This window comes from Oncorhynchus tshawytscha, linkage group LG06 (assembly GCF_018296145.1).
Source record: "Oncorhynchus tshawytscha isolate Ot180627B linkage group LG06, Otsh_v2.0, whole genome shotgun sequence".
NCBI lineage: Eukaryota > Metazoa > Chordata > Actinopteri > Salmoniformes > Salmonidae > Oncorhynchus > Oncorhynchus tshawytscha.
The window spans coordinates 79,737,980-79,762,194 of NC_056434.1; the positions used below are offsets into that span (position 1 = coordinate 79,737,980).

Below are 24,215 nucleotides of genomic sequence, written 5' to 3' on the forward strand. Positions count from 1 at the left end.
GGTACTGCAACTTCCTGAGCCAACTTTGACACTTTGGCTATGAATACATTATCTGTGGCTATGAGCTGCGTCTACTGTATGACCAGGCATTATTTCCTGTATAGAAGAGGGAGAGAGATAGAACGTGTTCATGTTGAACGTAAACCACATCAGACTGGGTTGTGGTCTGGAGGACCCTGAACTATGAACCTGGTTTAACGTGAGAGTCTATGGAGGTCTTGGTCTAGTTCCCATCACTCCACCTCTGCAGCACATCTCAATTCTATCCATTTCTTTGATACAAATGTATGATAGTTTTTTTATACAGAATTAATTCTGAAATACTGAATTTGGAAACAAAAAGGTGCAATGTTAGCTCACTATTAAACATTACTAGTTTTAAAAGACTGACATTTTAGCCTTTAATGGCCTTCTTCAGAAATATTGAATTTGGCCATTGAAAATGTGGTGCATCATGTCCCTGCATCAGAGGACAACAGGATAGTAGTGAATCTTGGTCCCAAAAAGGCCTTAGAGAAAGCTGAAATATATTTTAGTGACTATGATTATGGGGTTAAATTAGTCCATATGATGCAATAGTTGCTGTCTGCCACTGAGGGAGGAATGTACACACAAACAGAAGCAGGAAGAGAGTTACAGACAGTGAGGTCTGTGAACATAAGGAAATAGAGTCATTCTTGCTGTTGACTTTTTTTCTTGGCACACACATCAGTACATAGATACCTGTCTCACACACACACACAAACACACACACACAGAGAGTCAAACCTCACATGGCTCCCCATCTCATCCTCCTCCTCTTCCTCATCTTCCCAGACTCTCAGCAGGTATGTGTAATCTCCTACAAACAACAATACTACAGTTTACTATAGAAAACTGTATTACTTACTATAGAATTCTATAGTAAACGGTAGTATACTGTAGAATTCTACACCACACTGTAGTATTTTTTTATTTTTTTATTTTACCTTTATTTAACTAGGCAAGTCCGTTAAGAACAAATTCTTATTTCCAATGACGGCCTAGGAACAGTGGGTTAACTGCCTGTTCAGGGCAGAACGACAGATTAGTACCTTGTCAGTCGGGGGTTTGAGTTACTAGTCCAACGCTCTAACCACTAGGCTACCCTGCCGCCCCAGTATACTGTAGTATACATTGATTGTAGTATACTGAGAATACTATATGATAGATTGTAGTATCCCTTTCGATCGTGTAGTGCTTACAATATACTTTTGTCGTATAATGGAGAATTCCATTCTATTCTTCTTCTAGTAGTCCTCAATCACGTAGTACTTAATTTAGAATTTTTAGATGGATTGGACTGCTAGCTAGTTTTACTGCTGTTTTGATTTGAACGTGCTGTCCTTGGTGAGCTCATGCCGGGGATTTCCACCGAGGTTCCGACTTGATCATGTTGCACTTACTGTAGAATGTTGCAGTATACTGTAGAATACTATACTCAACACTTTATAGTATCCCTTGACTGATAGATTTTATCTGACTACTTAAAAAACAAAACAACCACAAATGTGGATACAATGTATTTAGAAATGTGTTGAGAATAACACAAAATAAGTTGTACATTTATGTCCATTGTGATCCTAGTTCAAACCTACAAATATATTACACATTTACAGCTTACCCACATGAAAAATACTAAAGTATACTATGTATAAATACTGTAGTATTACTATAGTTATATACTATAGTCTTGCGGACTAGTGTTTTTGCAGACATGACTGTAGTATACAATAGTATTCAATGTTGTGTTTTTGCAGACTTTACTGTAGTATTCACTGCAGTGTTCTTGGGGGCATGACTGGTATACTATAGTATTCACTGTAGTGTTTTTGCTGACATGGCTGTAGTGATTGTGGACTTCAGGAAACAGCAGAGGGAGCATCCCCCTATCCACATCGAAGGCACAGCAGTTGAGAAGGTGGTAAGTTTTAAGTTCCTAGGCATACACATCACAGACATGGTCCACCCACACAGACAGTGTGGTGATGGAGGCGCAATAGCGCCTTCAACCTCAGGAGGCTGAAGAAATTAGGTATTAGGTTGTTGTTGGGGAATTGTTAGATTACTTGTTAAATATTACTGCACTATCGGAACTAGAAGCACAAGCATTTCACTACACTCTCATTAACATCTGCTAACCCTGTGCATGTGACAAATACAATTTGATTTGATTGATTTAAAGTATTGTATTCAATGTATTGTTTTTTCAGGCATGACTGTAGTATTCACAATACAGGGACACATTAATCAACGTTTCAGTAAAAGTGTCGGTTTTAGGCAGCCGGCTAATTTTCAACAACAGTCCCTGGACAGGTTATTAAAACAATTACAATAACAATACAGACAATCATTGAGCAGTGAGCACACACAGAGCAGCATAGGACAAGCAAGACATAGCATGTAGACAGAGAAACATAGCACAAAAAGCAACAAGACAAAATCCATAAATGCAACACAGTGTTTCCACACCTCACAAGCTACAGACAACAGACGACATGGAAAGCAGCAATACACAACTAAAGTCTGATTGGCCTTTAGCCATGTATTCATGTTTTTTTGGGAAAGTGTGATAGGTGGTGCAGTTGTGTGTGTCTGATGGCAGTGTATTCCAAACTTGGGAAGCTCTCACAGAGAATGCAGATTGACTAAAGGTGCTTTTCCGTGAGGGAACTATACTTGGTCACCTCTAATGGCAGACCTTGTGGATCTGCTGCCATATGTTTGGGTTTTCTGTTTAACCCTTTCACAATCAAATGTGCCATCACACGGGTGTGATCGATTTAATCACAGTGGTCCCTGAAGCACGATCACACATGTGTGATTAGAACACTCATTTAGAATGCTCGTTTAGAACGGCCAGTTTCGAATGATGCAACAATCAGCGTTTGAGCTGGCCACACTTTTTTCAGAAACTATTTACACAAACACAGTCCTTGCAAAGTTATGTCTAGAATGTGAGCAGTTTATTTTGGGATGCAATGTTCAGATATTCACAGAAGTACAGTATATATAGCATAACACAATCATCCTAACCGGAAAAATGTAGGCTACAGTTGTTCTAGCGCTAACTGAGCAAAGATTGACCCCACACAAGCTGTCATATTTTCTAGCTCTAGGCTGACATAAACTACAATATGAATTTGCTAATAGCAATTACTATGTATAATTAATCACATCACGGGTGAGCTCACCATTGATCGAAATAAACTATGTAAAACACTTTATAGAAATCGAAAGTAATCCGAAGATTAGTTTCAGCGCAGCCATGCATTTTTTTTCCTCACAGAAACCGAAGATAATAAGAGAAGACGAGATGTGTTTGGTCTGTTTATAGTATGCATGTTGAAGGGGTGTCATCTACTGTCGTTCACATCCCACCAGTAATTTCCGGAAGTCCTCAAAAAATTTGCGAACTCTTACCTCATTTTGCTATAGCATCTTTGGTCCGACAGACGATCAAGTGAAACCCAGAATGCATTGTATGTCAACAAACATGGCTCCACACACATAGCTGGAATTAGCTTAGCTCATAATCAGTACGACCTTCAAAACATTATTTTACACAAATACTATGTGCCCTTTACAATCTATGCAAAAATCGGAATGCATGATTTTATCACCGGTAATTGAAAAACGTGAATAAAATAGTAAATATAGGAACACTACACAAAACATTTTCTGATAGTGATTTATTGATACAAATGGCGCGTGCAGGCAGTCAATCACGTAACCTCTCACTCCTGCTCTGAGCCATTCAGTGTTGTTATGTACGTAGCTAATGAGCTAAGCTGTAGCATTAGCAATGTCTTTCAAAAGGAGACAACTCAGAAATGGAGATTTAAAAAAATTCTGACAATGAGTCTGAATGTCAGGAATCAGGTTCTGACAGTGACAGAGGATCCCTTGTCGACTGACAAAGTCCCAGTTCCCTTCGAAGATGCTGGTGGTGACAGAGGCAGACCGATAGTACAGGAGTTCTGTGGTAGCTGGAAGGCTGCCAGCCATTTCACCCCTCCTGGCCCTGCTGTTTGTGTTGATGAGTCCCAGTCTGGAGTGGGGGGTGGGGGGCAGCAGCAGCCACAATTAGTGAAATGTATACATTTCTGGTGACCGTAAAGAGGAACTCCATAAGAGAACACTCGTGCAGAGATCCTATGTTTGCAACTCCCTTCTTTGCCACCCTCTTTTCTAGTTCTGCTGCTATGACTGCATTTCATCAACAACGCTACTGCCATCCTAAATGACCCGTTATACAAAATAAAAAATGTTAACAGCTGGCAGTAAAGTTCCATGACAAACGAGCGTCCATGTCCTCTCCTCTGTCCATACAGCAACCATGTCATCCACAGGGAAGTTGGACCACCTGACGGGAGAGAGAAACAAACCAGACAGAGAAACATCAAACCAGACTGCGTGCTTGACTATAACCTCAAAATGGGGGCAGTGGATAAGGCTGACATGATAAACAGCTTTGGGGAATGCACTCAGAAAACGGCCAAGTGGTATAAGATATTTATAAATTTTTCCAGGGTAGCGTCAAAATACAACATCTTCTTCTGATGCATTTAGCATTGTTTTACAGAGCTAATAGAAGAATGTAACTAGCTACATAAGCACAATTTAATATAACACCATAAAGGTGAGTAACGTTACCTAGCGTGTCCGCGGTTATAAGGAATATACACAAATATATTATGTTCCATACACACAGTGAGCTACAGTAGACACAGTATAACACGACACACAGAAACTATTATAACGTAATAAGGCACTTACTTTGATAGAAATGCAGTCGGGATTTGAAGATGGGTGTCTGTAGTGACGCCTCTAGCACGGAGACGCTGTGCCACTTGGGAGTCATAAAGCCAGGGTAGCTTCAAAATACAACACATGCTAATACTTCCCTGACGCAATTAGCATTGTTTTCCAGAGCTAATAGAATAATGTAACTAGCTACCTAATCATTGAGTAGAACACCATAAATGTTATGAAATGAGTAACGTTACATTGCGTGTCCACGGTTATAAGGAATATACCCAAAATATTATGCTACAGTAGAAACGACATGCAGGAAACTATTATAACGTAATAAGGCACTTTGATAGAAACGCACACATTTCCAAAGTTATTATTGGTAACGAAAACAACTTTGATTGCGATGCAGGCGACAGGTGGAAAACATGAACACGTGTGTGCAGCACGGCAGATGAGCAAATGTCTGCAGACTTGAACTGCACAAACAATTGAGAAGTGTTTGGGGAATTTTGTCCGGGTCAGAAATGACAAAAAAAATAATTGGTCCGCAAAAGTAAAAATGACTACTTGTATGTGAATGAATGAGGCGGAACACACCTCATTTCAAACTGTTATTAGAAATAAAAAAAACTTATTAGAAAATAATTTAAAATTGACAAATAAAAACAGGCTGCGTGCTTTGGTTTGAGGGCAGCGCCGATTAAATGTACTGTTACGTATCAATCACACTCTGGAATGGAGAGAACGTTCTAACATCACGTGCATAAAAACTCACGCTGGGGTGACCGTTAGAGATATTTGGAACTCACGCATGAAAGGGTTAACAAAAGTACTGAGAGGAGGGGGAGCCAGGCCATTTAGGATCTTGAATACAAGACATGCGTCGGTGTATTGCATGAGATTTTTCCAACTCAGGAGCTCATGCTTTCTGAGGATGGAACAGCGATGATGGCTATCGGGCTTCCTATCAAGCACTTTGAGAGCCTGTTTGTAGACAGACTGAATGGGTTTTAATGTTGTACAGCAAGCTTGAGCCCAACTAGTCAAGCAGTGTGTTAAGTGGGAGATTATCATAGATTTGAAGTACAGTTTTGCTACCTCTGTAGTCAAACAATTTCATATAAATCAGAAATTAGCAATTGAATTCGGTTATTTGAGTTACCCTTTTCACCTGCTTTTTAAAAGAGAGGTTGAAATCAAGTATGATGCCAAGGTACGTAAACTCAAATACCACCTGGAGCTTCTCCCCTGATACATAGACATCTGGCTCAGTTAGCATCAGTTGCCCTCTTTGTGAAGAACATGCAGACGTATTTTTTCGCATTGAGATGCAAACATGAGTCACTGAGCCATTTTGTCACCTGGACCATTACAGTAGTGAGTTCTGTGCAGCTTGTTGTTTGCTCTTTGCATGCACATATATCACTGTATCATCTGCATACATTTGAACTTCAGAACCAGTACAGACGGAGGGCAGATCATTAATGTACAGGCTGAACAGGAGGGGCCGAGTATTGAACCTTGGGGCATGCCCACATCATAGCTCAGAGTGGGCGACAGCTCATTGCTCACTCTGACATGCTGAGTTCTGCCTTCAAGGTATGATTTCATCCATCTCAAGTCATCGGGGGAAAAGTTGAACTTGGACAATTTTGTGATGAGAACCTCATGGTTAACAGTATCAAAGGCCTTCTAGGTCCAGAAACACAGCCCCAACAATGCCCCCTTTGTCCATCTTGGACTTCACATTTTCCAGAAGATAGCAGTTGGTCGTTTCTGTGGAGTGTTTTGCTCTGAAGCCAAACTGCATGGAGTGTAATGTGAAGGGGCTGATGTTGAGGTGGGCAATCAGTTGTTCTGCTACACACTTTTGAACAACCTTCGACACCACAGGTAGTATACAAATGGGCCTGAAGTTACTCACGTCAGCAGGGTCACCCGATTTAAAGATGGCCGTTATTATGGCCGACTTCCAGACCCTTGGAAACAACCCCGGACTATTGCTATTTCGACTGCATCCTTTGTTAGATTGTCATTCACCTTGATTCTTAGTCTTTTTGCAGTGTTACTATGGTCTTTCCCTGTTAACTTTTTAGATTCTCCCAGATCAATTTAGAATTTCCCTTGCTTCACCAATTATGTTAATAAAAAGGTTTGCCTTGGCCTGTCTGATTTCTTTCATTACCTTATTTCTCAACATAGTAAACCTATGTCTGTCCTGCTCTAATTTGGACTTTAGGGATGTTTTTAGAGCACGATCTCATTCTTTCATCAGTTTCCAGATTTCTCCATTTAGCCAAGGAAGAGTCAGTACAATCAAACTAACAAGGGAAATAATCACAAGTTAGTCATAATGTGGCTAAAAGGCTAGGGTATCTATTTATGTAGATATTTATTTAGCAAGCTAAAAACACGGAGCCTAACATTAGCTAGCTAGCTGCTGGAAAGATTTTGTCATTAATTGGAGGCGTGAGTGAATGAGTGACCGACTTTTCCCCTTCATTGTTTTTCGGTGGCTACAGCTAGCCATACTGGTGTCATTTGGTTAGCTAGCAAGAAATGTGAATCACTTTGCTAACTAGCTAGCTATGCTGAAAATGAACGACTGTTATCCACAGATCGACAACTAAGAGATATTCTATCAAATATATTTTTCATCGATCAAATAGGCGGACAGGCAGGCAAGCTCCAACTTTGTCAAAATGTGGGCTGGGAGAAGCATGCATTGGCAGGCAAGCTGCAGTAGCAGGCTACTATTCCCCATTGTTTATCAGTGCGTTTTTGATGGCCAACTAGCTGAAAAAGCTTGAGGGTTTATCTGATGTTCCCATATTAGATTTTTGCTCATCTCACTCCGGCTAGCGTTAGTTGTTAGCAAATACGATGTCTTCCTACAAGAGCATGTTAGGGATTGCATTGAGAAGAGCAAGAAGCAGGTGGGAAGTAAAGGGTCCTTGGTAACTATGATGTCCAAAACAATAGCAAATAAAGTAATTGAAGTCATCAGAATGTTGATTCAGCAGACAATTGTTGTTGAAGTGAGAAAGGCAGGGATGTTCTCAATACAAATGGACACAACACAGGATTTCACATCCAAAGATCAGTGTGCAGTAGTTCTGTGATATGTCACTGATCTTGTCCACGAGAGACTCATTGAGGTCATTGACTGTGAGTCATCAACTGGACAGTACTTTGTGGACCTTGTGAAACAGACCCTTGAAAAGATGGACATAGATATCAAACGTGTTGTGTTGGTAATGTGTTGGTAATGTGTTGGTAATGCAAAAGACGGCGCAGGTAATATGTAGGGACAATACAGGGGCTTCTCTGCATTGCTCACAGGAGAGTCTCCTAACCAAGTACACATATGGTGTACTCACATGTCCTCAACCTTGTGCTAACTGACACCACTGGGGTTGTTGTGGCAAGTGAATCCCTTTTCTCACTACTGAATGACATTGCAGTGTTCATTCGAGATTCCTACAAGCGCATGAAGCTATGAGAGGAAACCAGTGAGGACAGGAGACACAGACGGCTTGATGTAATTGGTGAAACACGCTGGTGGGCCAAAGACGAGGCCTTGGGAGAAGTATTTGGAAGCTTTGCAAAGCCTGACGGTGCAATTTACACGCATGTGGTCATCACTATGGAAAGAATTGAAAAGGATGTGACCATAAAACCTGCCACCCGAAGCAAGGCCCAAGGGTACAAGGATGCTCTCCTAAAGTATGAAACCATACCTACAACTGAGATTTTTCTCAGCATTTTTGAGAAGACGTCCCTCTCTCTAAATTCTTGCAAACAAGTGGCATGGATATCGTAACAGCACAGCACTCGTTGACGGTGTGCCTTGAGACTTTGAGGGTGTGAAGAGGGCAGCAGACGACTTTGTTGAGTGGGTCAAGGGCCTTCCAAAGACAGCCATGCAGGAGCTCAGCAAATGCTTACTGGAATTTGATGAACATGCCACTGTTGAGGCATTGCAGGCTGAACTGATCAGCCTTGCACAACAGTGGGAAAGACTGAAACATTCAGCATTGGAGGAGTACAACACCTGGGCCACCGCCGCCAGTGATGAATCGGGGAAGGCTTTGAGGATCCTGATGAAAGTGGAGTTGGTGAGCAGAAGTTGTTCCGCGTGTAAAAACTGCCCGATATGCTGCTCCTGTCTCAGTACAATCTGCTCACGGATGCGTATCACATCATGGGTCTGGGCTACAAGTTCCTCCTCACCCTATCCGTCACTCAGGTGGCTTGTGAGAGGACCTTCTCCACCCTGAAATTCGTGAAGAACCGCCAATTAACCTCCCTCACTCAAGAGAACCTTGAAGCATTCCTTTTGAATGCAACAGAGAAGGAGATTCTTTGGAACTTGACAAAGATGACATCATTGACAAGATGGCGGAGAGCAGTGAGTTACTGCGCCGCCTACTGGTTTACTAGTGGTAATTACTTCCTGGTTACTCTGAAGTAGCTATGCTATGTCTCTTCCTTAAAACTTCTTAAGGATGACGCAGAATGCTGTTCCCATGCAGGAACAACACTCAGCGGATTTCAGAGCGCCACCTATAGTTTTTGATAAAACTCATAATTTCATTAAACTTTCATTAAAATACACATTCAAGGTAGTGAATTAAAGCTACACTCGTTGTGAATCTATCCACCAAGTCAGATTTGTAAAATGCTTTTCGGCGAAAGCATGAGAAGCTATTATCTGATAGCATGTACCCCCAAAATACTGCAACGTCACCTAACACGACAGATTTTGCAGTAGCCGGCGCTACCCAAAACGCAGAAATAAAATATAAAACATTCATTACCTTTGACGAGCTTCTTTCTTGGCACTCCTAGATGTCCCATAAACATTTATTTGGGTCTTTTTTTCGATTAAATCGGTCCATATATAGCCTAGATATCGATCTATGAAGACTGTGTAATCAAGGAAAAAACTGAGTTTGATAACGCAACGTCATTTTTAAAAATTAAAAAAGTCAACGATAAACTTTCACAAAACACTTCGAAATACTTTTGTAATGCAACTTTAGGTATTAGTACACGTTAATAAGCGATAAAATTCATCAGGAGGCGATGTAAATTCTATAGGTGACCGTCTGGAAAAAATGCCCGGAGAAATCTCAACCAAAACATCCTGTTGGAGGCCTGGAGGGAATGGTTCCCTTGGGTCGGTTTGACCAAGAATCAAAGCCTAAGCAAATGACAAGACTCTAGACATCGTGTGGAAGCTGTAGGTACTGCAACCTCGGCCTCATTTAATCCGGTTCACCTTTAACAATGCCTGGAAGTGGCGCATGGATATTTATTTCCATTTTCAGTGATCAGATTTTCCTGCACTTTTCGATGAAACGCACGTTCTGTTATAGTCACAGCCGTGATTTAACCAGTTTTAGAAACATCTGAGTGTTTTCTATCCACACATACTAATCATATGCATATACTATATTCCTGGAATGAGTAGCAGGGCGCTGAAATGTTGCGCGATTTTTAACAAAAAAGCTGCGAAAATTCACAGCCTCCCTAACAGGTTTTAACAGGCTAACAAGGGTGAAAGAACATTTGCTGTGAGTTAAAGCTTTTGTACAGAGGCATGTTTTTGGACATTTGTATTATACTTGCAGTTATGTAGCCAATGTTCAAATTCATTGACTCAGTGTGTAGATGTGTTTATTTTTGTCCTGTTTGCTTTATGGACATCAGTGAGTGAACATTGTAATCTACATTTTTTTTTAGAGTTGCGCTTTTTTGACTTTTGTGTTATACTTACTTACATTGTTGTAGCTTATGTTCACGTTCAGTGAATGTGTGAAGTTTTTGATTCTTTTGATATGCTTGATGCTTGAATATAAAGATAATCACTTGAACATTTGAGCTAACTCTGTGTATCTAATTCTCTTTTTAAAGTGTAGGCTAATTGTTTTGTGTGTCTAGCCTTGTACATTTGTATGTGCTATGATTGGTGTATTCCTAGTGAGTTTTTGAGGGTGCACCCACAGCCATAGCATACCTTGAAAACTCAGTGTTCAGATAGGCTACTTGTTAGTCAGTCCCAAATGTTTGTATTTTGAAATGTGGATACATTTCTTCCCAGATGAACATAGTGGCCAAATATATACCTAGTTTGGTACCCATTACAACAACAAATAGGGTTACCCTACAAAATTAGCTGTCTGGTGGTTTGCGTGAACAGGGTGGCATGGGATAGAGTCAAATTCCCAGCCTGAATTATTGTTTCAGTCTACCCCTGCTGACTTGCAAAACATTTTGGGACTGTATCAACAGTAAACTAATGAAAAAAATACCAAAGTTCGTTTTTGAGTGATATTCCACTTTAAGTATCAAAAGTAAAAGTATAAATAATTTCAAATTCCTTAGATTAAGCAAACCAGACGGCACCATGTTCTTGTTTTTTTAATTACAGATAGCCAGGGGCACACTCCAACACTCAGACATCATTTACGAACGAAGCATGTGTGTTTAGTGAGTCTAGGCCGTAGGGATGATCAAGTGCATGAATTTGACAATTTTCCTGCTAAGCATTCAAAATGTAACAAGTACTTTTTGGTGTCAGGGAAAATGTATAGAGCAGAAAGTACATTATTTTCTTTAGAAATATTGTGAAGTAATATTGAAAGTTGTCCAAAACATGAATAGTAAAGTACAGATAACCCCCAAAATACTTAACTAGTACTTTAAAGTATTTTTACTTAAGTACTTTACACCCCTGTAAATACTGTGGTTACCTGTTTATTGTTTTCTACCATCAGAAGTACAGTATTGTTTGTCACAGTTTTTGGTCATCTTGTTTACTTGGTCAGCTGAATCTCTGTGAAAGCACTGTTGTATTTCATAAAGCTAATAAGTACATTTGGTGTACTCTTGTTAATGTGTATTATCTGTATCAAACAAAAAAAAACTAATCCTCTGTTGACCTAACTCAATAGGTGGCCTGTCACAAACCTGTGTGTCTTTATGTTGTGGTTAAGGTGTTCCCCTCATTAAACAGTAACTTGCATAGTCGGCAGATGTCACTACAATATACTACAGTCATCAATCCGCAAAACACTATAGTGAATACTACAGTAAATTCCACAAAAGCAGTGTAGCGAATACCATAGTATATAAATATACTACAGTATTTAGACTGTATTATTGTTTCATGTGGGATGTTTCAATAAAGGGCTGTAAACAGTATCAATCTTAATCACACACAAGTTGTTTTATAGTGCAGAAATAAAGGGATTGCATTCCAACCTAGATGTGTTTTGTGTTGATGTCTCCACAGTGAGGCATGTGTCTGTGCAGACTGGAGGCTCCATCACCTTCCCATGTCACTATGATCTGAATCACATCAACCATGTGAAATACTGGTGTAAAGGATTAGGTTGGGAAGTATGTTCTTATGTAGTACGTACTGACCATCCTAAGAGCAGTGGTAAGACCTCAATCTCTGATGACATCAACAAGAGAATCTTCACTGTGACCATGACTGACCTGACGTCATGGGACTATGGGAATTACAGGTGTGTTGTGGAGATCAATGGAGGAACAGATATCATGATACAATGGTTCTACCTGTCTGTCACTCCAGGTAAGATCCCTTCACTGCTTGTATCTAGTAAAGTAGAATGAATAGTGCTCAGCAATGTCCTATGGAGTGTCCTGTAATCCTGCAATGTCAAATACTAAATAATGACCCAATTATAAATAACCTATTAAAACAAATGAAATGAGAATTGTGTAACCACTCTGAAAATCATAGACAGAGCTATACTGTACATGTAGGTAAAACAAGATTATAAACTCAGTAAAAAAGAAACATCCCTTTTTCAGGACCCCATCTTTTAAAGATAATTAGTGTTCAAATCCAAATAACTTCACAGATCTTCAAGGTAAAGGGTTTAAACACCGTTTCCCATGCTTGTTCAATGAACCATAAACTATTAATGAACATGCACCTGTGGAACGGTCATTAAGACACTTACAGCTTACAGACGGTAGGCAATTAAGGTCACAGTTATGAAAACTTAGGACACTAAAGAGGCCTTTCTACTGACTCTGAAAAATACCAAAATAAAGATGCCCTGGGTCCCTGCTCATCTGCATGAACGTGTCTTAGGCATGCTGCAAGGAGGCATACGGACTGCAGATGTGGCCAGGGCAATAAATTACAATGCCCCTACTGTGAGATGTCTAAGACAGCGCTACAGGGAGACAGGATGGACAGCTGATCGTCCTCACAGTGGCAGACCACATGTAACAACACCTGCACAGGATCGGTATATCCAAACATCACACCTGCAAGGACAGGTTCAGGATGGCAACAACAACTGCCAGAGTTACACCAGGAGCTCACAATCCCTCGATCAGTGCTTAGACTGTCCAGGCAAGAGGCTGTCTGAGGGCTTGTAGTCCTCACCAGACATCACTGGCAAGTTTAAGGCTGGTCTGAGGGCTTGTAGGCCTGTTGTAAGACAGGTCCTCAGACATCACTGGCAAGTTTGCAAAAATAAACACAGTTGACAGTGTTGGATTCGACATTTTGAACATTGAAATATTAAATAAATGATAGAGAAGAAGCATAGAATATTAAGGAGTGAATGAGACTGGGTCTCTGTAGAAAGACAGATAGCTGTGGAATGTGTTGGGTGACAAGAGGAGAGCACCGTGTTGATACAGGAAAGACAGTTGAGGTCAGAAGGTGAGGACAAATTCCCTGAAGGGAGTAATAAGGATTTCGTATCTTGTTACTCTTTTCCTGTTAAACTATAAGACATAAGGATTGGGGAGAAGGAGGAGTGTCTTAAGTGGGATATATATATCTGGCTGGAAGAAATGTTGAGTTGTCTGAATTACAGCTGTACAGAACCTTTGGGAAGAATTCAACTTGGTTATTAAAGCTTCTTTAGTGTCCTTGAGTTATTTACTCTGAAAAATAAGAACCTAACAACAGTGAGGGGACGTTTCTTTATTTGCTGAGTATATTTGGGGTCATGATGGAGTAACAGAACTAAGCTTGTGAGGAAAGTTACATTCTTCAAGAATCAATGGCTATATATAATTATTATTAATTTAAAAGACTAAAAATAGATGTATCAAACCCAGATTGCAGCTTGAAGGAATTTGTAAGGAGGCTGTTTCTTTTTGTAAGGAGCACCTTTTTGTAAGGAGCACCTTTTTCTTTTCTGAAGTCTTGTTTTTTACCTGTGTTCAGGTACTCCAGAACTCTATGTGGAACAACAGGAAGTGACTGGAGTAGAAGGAGGGAGTGTCACTGTCTGTTGTTACTATAGTAATTCTGGAGATATGAAGTGGTGCAGGATGGGTGGTGATTGTGTGAATGGGTATTCTGGGACTTTACATGGAACATCAGTGACATTAACGCGGACTAGTGATGCCAACAACAGAAAAGTCTTAACAGTGACTATGAGTGGACTGAAGATGGAGAACACTGACTGGTATTGGTGTAGAGTTGGAAAACTAGAGATGCCTGTTCACATCACTGTCAGTCAACAAACTGCAACACAGAGAACCTCTAAGATGACCTCAAGTTAGTAGATCAATCACATACTTTATGATCAATATGATTCACTTTGTTTTATCCACTGGTATCATCTGGAACTAATTGTAATATGAACTATGAATGTGATGTTGCTATACAACCTGACTATCTGGTTTACCATTAACTTCATTGATGATATTGTTGTTTTACCTCACAGCAACCCAAGATCCAACCCCTCAACAACCCTCTGCCTCTCCAACTGCTGAGCCTGTTCAGACTGACAACACAAGTCAAGGAGCTGAGGGGAACATGGAGGAAGTCCACCAGAGGTTATTATCACTCCTTCAGATGTTTTATCCCACATGTTGTTAGATAATATGAACTCAGAGGAACATTACAATTCCATCATACACTACAACAGTTAATGCTAACCAAACACCCTCCCTAAATGCATATAGAGACTGTTATCACTTCCTCCTGGTTAGAACATCTCTGTGGTTGCCTTGTGAGAAGTAGCAGCATTACTGTGTTATACTCACTCATGTGCAAGGACAAGTTGCACACTTAATAAATAGTCATAATCTCAATAATAATCATATCTCTTCATTTGCATGGTCAACTTCCACACATGTGAATAGAAATAATTGTTCCACTTATCATACAAGTTGTTACCTTTTCACAAATGATCAATTTATAATGATCTATTTTAATTGTATTATTAATTCAAGTTGTCATCAGGTCTGTGAAAGTCCTACTCATCTCTCTGGGCATGTTGGTGGTGGTGACAGCTGGTATCCTAGTAACATGGAAGATGTGGAGAAGGCATAGTAAGTAGTCATTTTATGTGAATATAAAAAAGGAGAATAGTTTAGAAAATACTAAATGTATTGATATTGTGACCAACAGTATATTTCTTGCCTGTGATTCATCTTGAATGACAGAAAACATTTGGAGGAATTGTCTTTAAGAAATTCATTCAGAGGTATTATTGTACTATAACAAACTCAGAAGTTACTGACATCTCCCTCTCTTTATTCCAGAGGACAATAAGGCCAAGGACCAGACAACTACAGTGCTCAATATGTTGAAAAATGTTGTTAATACTGTAAGTTCACTAAATATACACCTGACTGCATCATATCAGTGGAAACAAACTGTTTCTCTTTGCTATTTATTTGCTATTTATTTCTTCGCAGTCTGCTGGCCTAGTACCAATCACTCCATCTCCGCAGTGAGCTGGGACTCTCAATTCAAAGGGCTTTATTGGCATGGGAAACATATGTTAGCAGAGGGTGGCGCTTAAGCTGCATCCCTGTCTCACCCCCGGCCCTGTGGAAGAAATGTGTGTTTTTTTGTACATGGATTTTACGTCATTTTTTTCATGCAACACCACTTTCCTTCAATTTGTACAGCAGGCCCTCATGCCAAATTGATTAAGAGCTTTTGAAACCAACAAGAATTTGCCTTTTTTTGGTTTGTTTGTTTGTCGATTAGGTGTGCAGTGAAAATACGTTGTCTGTCGTACTGTAATTTGGTAAAAGACCATTTGACATTTGCTCAGTACATTGTTTTCGCTGAGAAAATGTATGAGTCTGCTGTTAATGATAATTTTCCCAAGGTTGCTGTTGACGCATTTCCCACGGTTATGTCATGGTTCGTCGTATACATAATGGGCGGGCAAAGGTGCAGCGTGAGTAGAGTTCCACATATTTATTAAAGTGAATCTTCAAAAACAACAACGAATAAACAAACGTAAAGTTCGTAGTGCACATAGCACTAAACCAAAACGAAACAATATCCCACAAACGCAGCTGGGAAAAGGACCACACTAAGTATGATCCCCAATTAGAGGCAACGATCATCAGCTGCCTCCAATTGGGAACCATACTCACACCAACATAATACAAGACTAGAAGACCCCTAGTCACGCTCTGACCTATTGCACCATAGAGAACCCCAAGGGCTCTCTATGGTCAGGGTGTGACAGGTAATTAATGGGGTTGGGGTGATCAGTCCTTGGTTCCAGATATTGGGGAATATGCCAGAGCTGAGGAAGGTGTTAAAGTGTTTAAGGATAGCCAGGATAGATTTGTGTTCTGTATATTTTATCATTAAATTTAGGATACCATCAACCCCACTGGCCTTTTTGGTTGTAGGGTTTTGTATTTTGTCCTGTAGATCATTTAATGTAATTGGAGAATCCAGTGGGTTCTGCTAGTATTTAATAGTTGATTCTAAGATGTGTATTTGATCATGTATATGTTTCTGCTGTTTGTTCTTTGTTATAGAACCAACCAGATTGAGAAGTGGTTTATCCAAACATTTCCGTTTTGGATAGATAACTCATCGTGTTGCTGTTTGTTTAGAGTTTTCCAATGTTAAATGTTTTTTCCAAATCTAAGTGGTTAGATTCTATGGATTCTTCAATTACATTGAGCTGATTTCTGACGTGCTGTTCCTTCTTGTTCTGTAGTGTATTTCTGTCCAGGAAATTGTTGAGAAGGGATTCAATGTGTCTTGCCTAATTGTTTTATGGTAGATCTCCACAATACTTTCCTTCCATCTATAGCATTTCTTAATATTATTCAGGTCCTTTGGCTTTGATGCCTCATGATTGAGCTCAGCCCTGTTCAAGTAGAGTGTGATTTTGCTGTGATCTGATAGGGGTCTCAGCACTACTGCCAAGAGATGAGCTATAGGTGTAAATACCGTAGGAGTCCCCTCGAAACCTACCATTGACTATGTACATTCCCATTGTCCGACAGACCTGCAAGAAATGTGATCCATTTTTGTTGGTTATGTTGTCGTAGTTGTGTCTAGGAGGACAATAGGTAAATGTACACTATAACAGTATAACAACACATTTTTGTTACTTGGGTATCTCTCTACCAACAGGATCCATTTCCTGAAGCTGATGATGATGTCACATACAGCACTGTCAGCCTCCAGCACAAGACCCAACTAAAAGGACAGACCAAGGTAAAGCTGTTCTACTGATTCTCCACAGCTACTATTATGTTATCAGAAACAACAGTAGGTGATTGTTTCCTCAGTGTTAATATAGTCATGGTTACATCACCATTATAGCTGTAGGCCTCATATATCACCTTTATGTTACATATCACAATTATAACTGTCTACACTTTTAATTTCACAGAGAAGTGTGTTTTATAGTGTATCTCCATCATGACAGAACTGTCCCTGTTCACCTCTCTACCTGTTCCTCCTCTGTAGTCAGCAGAACCAGATGATAATGTGGTCTACAGCTCACTAGCTCTACAGGTGACCACACAGGTCAGTGTTGGTGTCTCCTCTGTCTGTTGTTCCAGACGATGCTGATCTCTCAACAAAGATACAGACAACACCACATTACTATGTGTACTAAACATCACTCTTTAACCACACAAATCTTTCTTAGTCTTTTTATTTTGCTGCATGTAAAATGTTGTCATCACATTGTGACCAGCTAAACTATTGTTATCAGTGTGTATCCATAACATTACAGTGTGGACTGTACCTGGGTTTAGGGTGACGTTTCCCTCGATGCTGATCTTGGGTCAGATTCTTTTTTAAATACCACTGAAGATTAAGGTTAGGATAGGAGGAAGGGGAAGCTGATCCTAGATTTGTATCTAGTGGAAACGTCACAATGGAGATTGTGACTGAATGTTTCACTTCCTCTCCAGCAGAGGGCAGCAGCAGCACAGTAGTGACTGACAGAGAAGACCTTCCTTTTACTGGAAGGACAGAACACTCCCCTCTCCTGTGTCACAACATCTGTCTGCCTCCAATATGATTCTGTCATACCTCTTAACCCATCCCAGGAAGACACCTCTATCCTTTAGTGTAATAAACTACTGAAGGCAGTCTGCTGTGTTTGTTCTGATTATCATCACATTTCTGTTATTAGTTATGTTCCACCACCTTTCCCCTTGTCTCTTATTTCTTACATCATGATCTCATTGATCTAGTTTAATGTCCTATGCCTGTAACTAATCATGATCAAACGTGTATTAAGATCTTAGTATAGACAGCTACTATGTATAATAACTACTGTACTGCAATAATAAAATGTACTATATATATTAAACAATGGACATTGATTTTTTAAATGCAATTGTTACATCTATTTATAGCAACTATTTCTAGGAATTACACAAACATTTTATTTTAGGTATGGGGGTAATTGTCTGCATTATTTTCAATCACCCATATATTATTTTGTAAATATATACAGTACTGTATATATTTACAAATGGACAACAACACTTAGGCTTCCATATCCAGCTTTTACATACTATATACATTTTACTGACACAGTATATTTGACATTAGTTGTATTTTGTTTGTTTTTAGTCCTTCAGCTCCCCTCTACTCTACCCCTCTACTCTACCCCTCCATCTCAGTGTTGATTTATATTTGCCATATATTTTCCAACTGTGCTGTTTCATAAAATTTATGAACCTACATACAAAATCAGAACTGTTTGTGGTCGCCATTGAAAACTCACATGTCCTGGTCTCTGTCTGCCCAAAATAAATGATGAACCCAAGTGGAGAGTTGAAGGACACATGTAAAGGAGTTCCCGGGGTTCAAACCAACTCTGTTAAAGTATGAGGGAGGGGGTTATTAACAGTGGGGCGTTTATCATAGGTTACTGTTTAAGTTCCCTAAGTTGGTATCCATCAACATTTACTTTGATTAATTTATGGCACCTTTTATTATGTTATTTTGAATATTATTTGTAATTTTGAATGTGTTGTTTTTTTGATTGAAATGCATTGTTTCTGTAGGAGGGGCTAAAGCAATTTAAAGGCTGGGTTGAGCTCGTCCCAGAACCGGAGACGTGGGCAGACCATGATAAGCAGATTCCATTAGCTTCCACAGCCACAGAGTCAGATTCAACAGCCACAAAGTCAGCATGTTATTTAAGGTTAGGGATAAGATTAACAGTGTGGTTAGGTTAGGGTTAAAGAAAGGTTTAAAATACAATTTTAAGAAGATTAATTGTAGAAATGGGCGGGCTTTATGACTTTGTGGCTATGGAAGCTAGTGACAACTATCAAATGCTGCAATTACGTGCTCGTCAGAACTTCCTATTTCCTCATTTGAAAATTCAAAAGTCACTCGCACATCTGAGTTATCTTTTTTGCAGGTGCATGGTAACAGTTGAATAAATGTGAAAAATAAGAAAAATATAAGGGCAGTGTGCTGGTTTCTTATTTTTTTCAAATTGATTCAACTGTCACTAGCTTCCATAGCCACAAAGTCATAAAGCCCACCCATTTCTACTGCTCTTTAATGAGCTTTACGTATTAGCCTCACTGTCACGACTTCCGCCAAAGTCAAATCAAATCAAATTTTATTTGTCACATACACATGGTTAGCAGATGTTAATGCGAGTGTAGCGAAATGCTTGTTGTTCCCTCTCCTTGTTCGGGCGGTGTTCGGCGGTCGACGTCACCAACCTTCTAGCCATCGCTAATCCATTTTTCATTTTCCATTGTTTTTGTCTTGTCTACCATCACACCTGGTTCCAATCCCATCAATTACATGTTGTGTATTTAACCCTCTTTTTCCCCTCATGTCCTTGTCTGTCACGTTCTGACGTTTATTTCCTTTGTTTTGTCATTATTTAGTATGGTCAGGGCGTGAGTTGGGGTGGGCAGTCTATGTTTGTTTTTCTATGATTTTGGGATTTCTATGTTTCGGGCCTAGTATGGTTCTCAATCAGAGGCAGGTGTCATTAGTTGTTTCTGATTGAGAATCATACTTAGGTAGCCTGGGTTTCACTGTTTGTTTGTGGGTGTTTGTTTCTGTGTCTGTGCTTTTCACCACACGGTACTGTTTTCGGTTTTCGTTCGTTCCACGTTTATTGTTTTTGTATTCAGTTGTGTTCATGTTAAGTATTTCTTATTAAAAAGAACCATGAACACTTACCACGCCGCATATTGGTCCTCCGATCCTTCTCGCTCTCCTCTTCAGATGAAGAGGAGGAAAACCCTTACATTGTCGGTGATTTTTATTGTAAGTGTATGTGTATATCTGTACTGGTGTGCGTCGGGTTATGTTACCCATTGATTTTTATTATTATGTTTTCCGGTGTTTTTTGTATATATACTGTGCCGTTGGAAACACAGTTATTTCCCTCCTGCGTCTGACTTCTCTGCCGCCAGTTAAACACCCTTACACTTACAGCCTTCGTCAGAGCTTTAGTGAGTTTTTAAATTAGCACCCTTCTGTAGACCTAGCCCCACCTACATCCGTTCCACACATCACATGGGGTTGGAGGCGAGGGATAACAAATAAGTGCTACCAAATATAACAATACGCATCTAATAAATATTCTAATAAAGTGTGTACATAAAACGTATTAAACACGTCTGTAAAACCACAATGAGGACATCGACCTACCAAGCAAATTTTCATAAATCATTGGGTACAACGCAAGAAAAAGGTCAGAGTAATCTGAAATAGGGACATAATTCATGTTCACATTAACAACATTACATACATAGGTATTTCATCAATAAGACCTTTAGGAAATAATGTTTGCTTATTTGTATTATTTATATCAAATCAAATCAAATCAAATCAAATCAAATTTTATTTGTCACATACACATGGTTAGCAGATGTTAATGCGAGTGTAGCGAAATGCTTGTGCTTCTAGTTCCGACAATGCAGTAATAACGAGCAAGTAATCTAACTAACAATTCCAAAAAAAAACTACTGTCTTATACACAGTGTAAGGGGATAAAGAATATGTACATAAGGATATATGAATGAGTGATGGTACAGAGCAGCATAGGCAAGATACAGTAGATGATATCGAGTACAGTATATACATATGAGATAAGTATGTAAACCAAGTGGCATAGTTAAAGTGGCTAGTGATACATGTATTACCTAAGGATGCAGTCGATGATATAGAGTACAGTATCAACGTATGCATATGAGATGAACAATGTAGGGTAAGTAACATTATATAAGGTAGCATTGTTTAAAGTGGCTAGTGATATATTTACATAATTTCCCATCAATTCCCATGATTAAAGTGGCTGGAGTAGAGTCAGTGTCATTGACAGTGTGTTGGCAGTAGCCACTCAATGTTAGTGGTGGCTGTTTAACAGTCTGATGGCCTTGAGATAGAAGCTGTTTTTCAGTCTCTCGGTCCCAGCTTTGATGCACCTGTACTGACCTCGCCTTCTGGATGACAGCGGGGTGAACAGGCAGTGGCTCGGGTGGTTGATGTCCTTGATGATCTTTATGGCCTTCCTGTAGCATCGGGTGGTGTAGGTGTCCTGGAGGGCAGGTAGTTTGCCCCCGGTGATGCGTTGTGCAGACCTCACTACCCTCTGGAGAGCCTTACGGTTGAGGGCGGTGCAGTTGCCATACCAGGCGGTGATACAGCCCGCCAGGATGCTCTCGATTGTGCATCTGTAGAAGTTTGTGAGTGCTTTTGGTGACAAGCCAAATTTCTTCAGCCTCCTGAGGTTGAAGAGGCGCTGCTGCGCCTTCCTCACGATGCTGTCTGTGTGAGTGGACCAATTCAGTTTGTCTGTGATGTGTATGCCGAGGAACTTAAAACTTGCTACCCTCTCCACTACTGTTCCATCGATGTGGATGGGGGTGTTCCCTCTGCTGTTTCCTGAAGTCCACAATCATCTCCTTAGTTTTGTTGACGTTGAGTGTGAGGTTATTTTCCTGACACCACACTCCGAGGGCCCTCACCTCCTCCCTGTAGGCCGTCTCGTCGTTGTTGGTAATCAAGCCTACCACTGTTGTGTCGTCCGCAAACTTGATGATTGAGTTGGAGGCGTGCATGGCCACGCAGTCGTGGGTGAACAGGGAGTACAGGAGGGGGCTCAGAACGCACCCTTGTGGGGCCCCAGTGTTGAGGATCAGCGGGGAGGAGATGTTGTTGCCTACCCTCACCACCTGGGGGCGGCCCGTCAGGAAGTCCAGTACCCAGTTGCACAGGGCGGGGTCGAGACCCAGGGTCTCGAGCTTGATGACGAGCTTGGAGGGTACTATGGTGTTGAATGCCGAGCTGTAGTCGATGAACAGCATTCTCACATAGGTATTCCTCTTGTCCAGATGGGTTAGGGCAGTGTGCAGTGTGGTTGAGATTGCATCGTCTGTGGACCTATTTGGGCGGTAAGCAAATTGGAGTGGGTCAAGGGTGTCAGGTAGGGTGGAGGTGATATGGTCCTTGACTAGTCTCTCAAAGCACTTCATGATGACGGATGTGAGTGCTACGGGGCGGTAGTCGTTTAGCTCAGTTACCTTAGCTTTCTTGGGAACAGGAACAATGGTGGCCCTCTTGAAGCATGTGGGAACAGCAGACTGGTATAGGGATTGGTTGAATATGTCCGTAAACACACCGGCCAGCTGGTCTGCGCATGCTCTGAGGCGCGGCTGGGGATGCCGTCTGGGCCTGCAGCCTTGCGAGGGTTAACACGTTTAAATGTCTTACTCACTTCGGCTGCAGTGAAGGAGAGACCGCATGATTCCGTTGCAGGCCGTGTCAGTGGCACTGTATTGTCCTCAAAGCGGGCAAAAAGTTATTTAGTCTGCCTGGGAGCAAGACATCCTGGTCCGAGACTGGGCTGGGTTTCTTCCTGTAGTCCGTGATTGACTGTAGACCCTGCCACATACCTCTTGTGTCTGAGCCGTTGAATTGAGATTCTACTTTGTCTCTGTACTGGCGCTTAGCTTGTTTGATAGCCTTGCGGAGGGAATAGCTGCACTGTTTGTATTCAGTCATGTTACCAGACACCTTGCCCTGATTGAAAGCAGTGGTTCGTGCCTTCAGTTTCACACGAATGCTGCCATCAATCCACGGTTTCTGGTTAGGGAATGTTTTAATCGTTGCTATGGGAACGACATCTTCAACGCACGTTCTAATGAACTCGCACACCGAATCAGCGTAATCGTCAATATTGTTATCTGACGCAATACGAAACATCTCCCAGTCCACGTGATGGAAGCAGTCTTGGAGTGTGGAGTCAGCTTGGTCGGACCAGCGTTGGACAGACCTCAGCGTGGGAGCTTCTTGTTTTAGTTTCTGTCTGTAGGCAGGGATCAACAAAATGGAGTCGTGGTCAGCTTTTCCGAAAGGGGGGCGGGGCAGGGCCTTATATGCGTCGCGGAAGTTAGAGTAACAATGATCCAGGGTCTTTCCACCCCTGGTTGCGCAATCAATATGCTGATAAAATTTAGGGAGTCTTGTTTTCAGATTAGCCTTGTTAAAATCCCCAGCTACAATGAATGCAGCCTCCGGATAAATCGTTTCCAGTTTGCAGAGAGTTAAATAAAGTTCGTTCAGAGCCATCGATGTGTCTGCTTGGGGGATATATACGGCTGTGATTATAATCGAAGAGAATTCTCTTGGTAGATAATGCGGTCTACATTTGATTGTGAGGAATTCTAAATCAGGTGAACAGAAGGATTTGAGTTCCTGTATGTTTCCTTCATCACACCATGTCACGTTGGCCATAAGGCATACGCCCGCCCGTCTTCTTACCAGAGAGATGTTTGTTTCTGTCGGCGCGATGCGTGGAGAAACCCGCTGGCTGCACCGCTTCGGATTGCGTCTCTCCAGTGAGCCATGTTTCCGTGAAGCAGAGAACGTTACAGTCTCTGATGTCCCTCTGGAATGCTACCCTTGCTCGGATTTCATCAACCTTGTTGTCAAGAGACTGGACATTGGCAAGAAGAATGCTGGGGAGTGGTGCACGATGTGCCCGTCTCCGGAGTCTGACCAGAAGACCGCTCGTTTCCCTCTTTTTCTGAGTCGTTTTTTTTTTTTGGTCGCTGCATGTGATCCACTCGGTTACACTGGTTGTAAGGCAGAACTCAGGATCCGCATCGCGAAAAACATATTCTTGGTCGTACTGATGGTGAGTTGACGCTGATCT

At 40.9% G+C, this 24,215-nt stretch overlaps 1 protein-coding gene and 1 long non-coding RNA gene across 2 annotated transcripts; both read left to right on the forward strand.

Moving 5' to 3' along the window:
* The first annotated feature begins 773 nt into the window (after positions 1 to 773).
* On the forward strand, positions 774 to 16,596 carry LOC121846635 (polymeric immunoglobulin receptor-like). The gene is made up of 9 exons (XM_042322779.1): positions 774 to 827; positions 8,649 to 8,894; positions 8,951 to 9,032; positions 12,077 to 12,382; positions 14,006 to 14,341; positions 14,511 to 14,622; positions 15,032 to 15,120; positions 15,334 to 15,398; positions 16,582 to 16,596. Exons 1-9 carry the CDS (start codon positions 774 to 776, stop codon positions 16,594 to 16,596), a joined length of 1,305 nt encoding a protein of 434 aa, XP_042178713.1.
* A 542-nt stretch (positions 16,597 to 17,138) lies between these two features.
* On the forward strand, positions 17,139 to 18,372 carry LOC121846699. The gene is made up of 3 exons (XR_006083655.1): positions 17,139 to 17,272; positions 17,528 to 17,587; positions 17,980 to 18,372. It is a non-coding gene; the product is annotated as an uncharacterized LOC121846699 (long non-coding RNA).
* Positions 18,373 to 24,215: the final 5,843 nt, after the last annotated feature.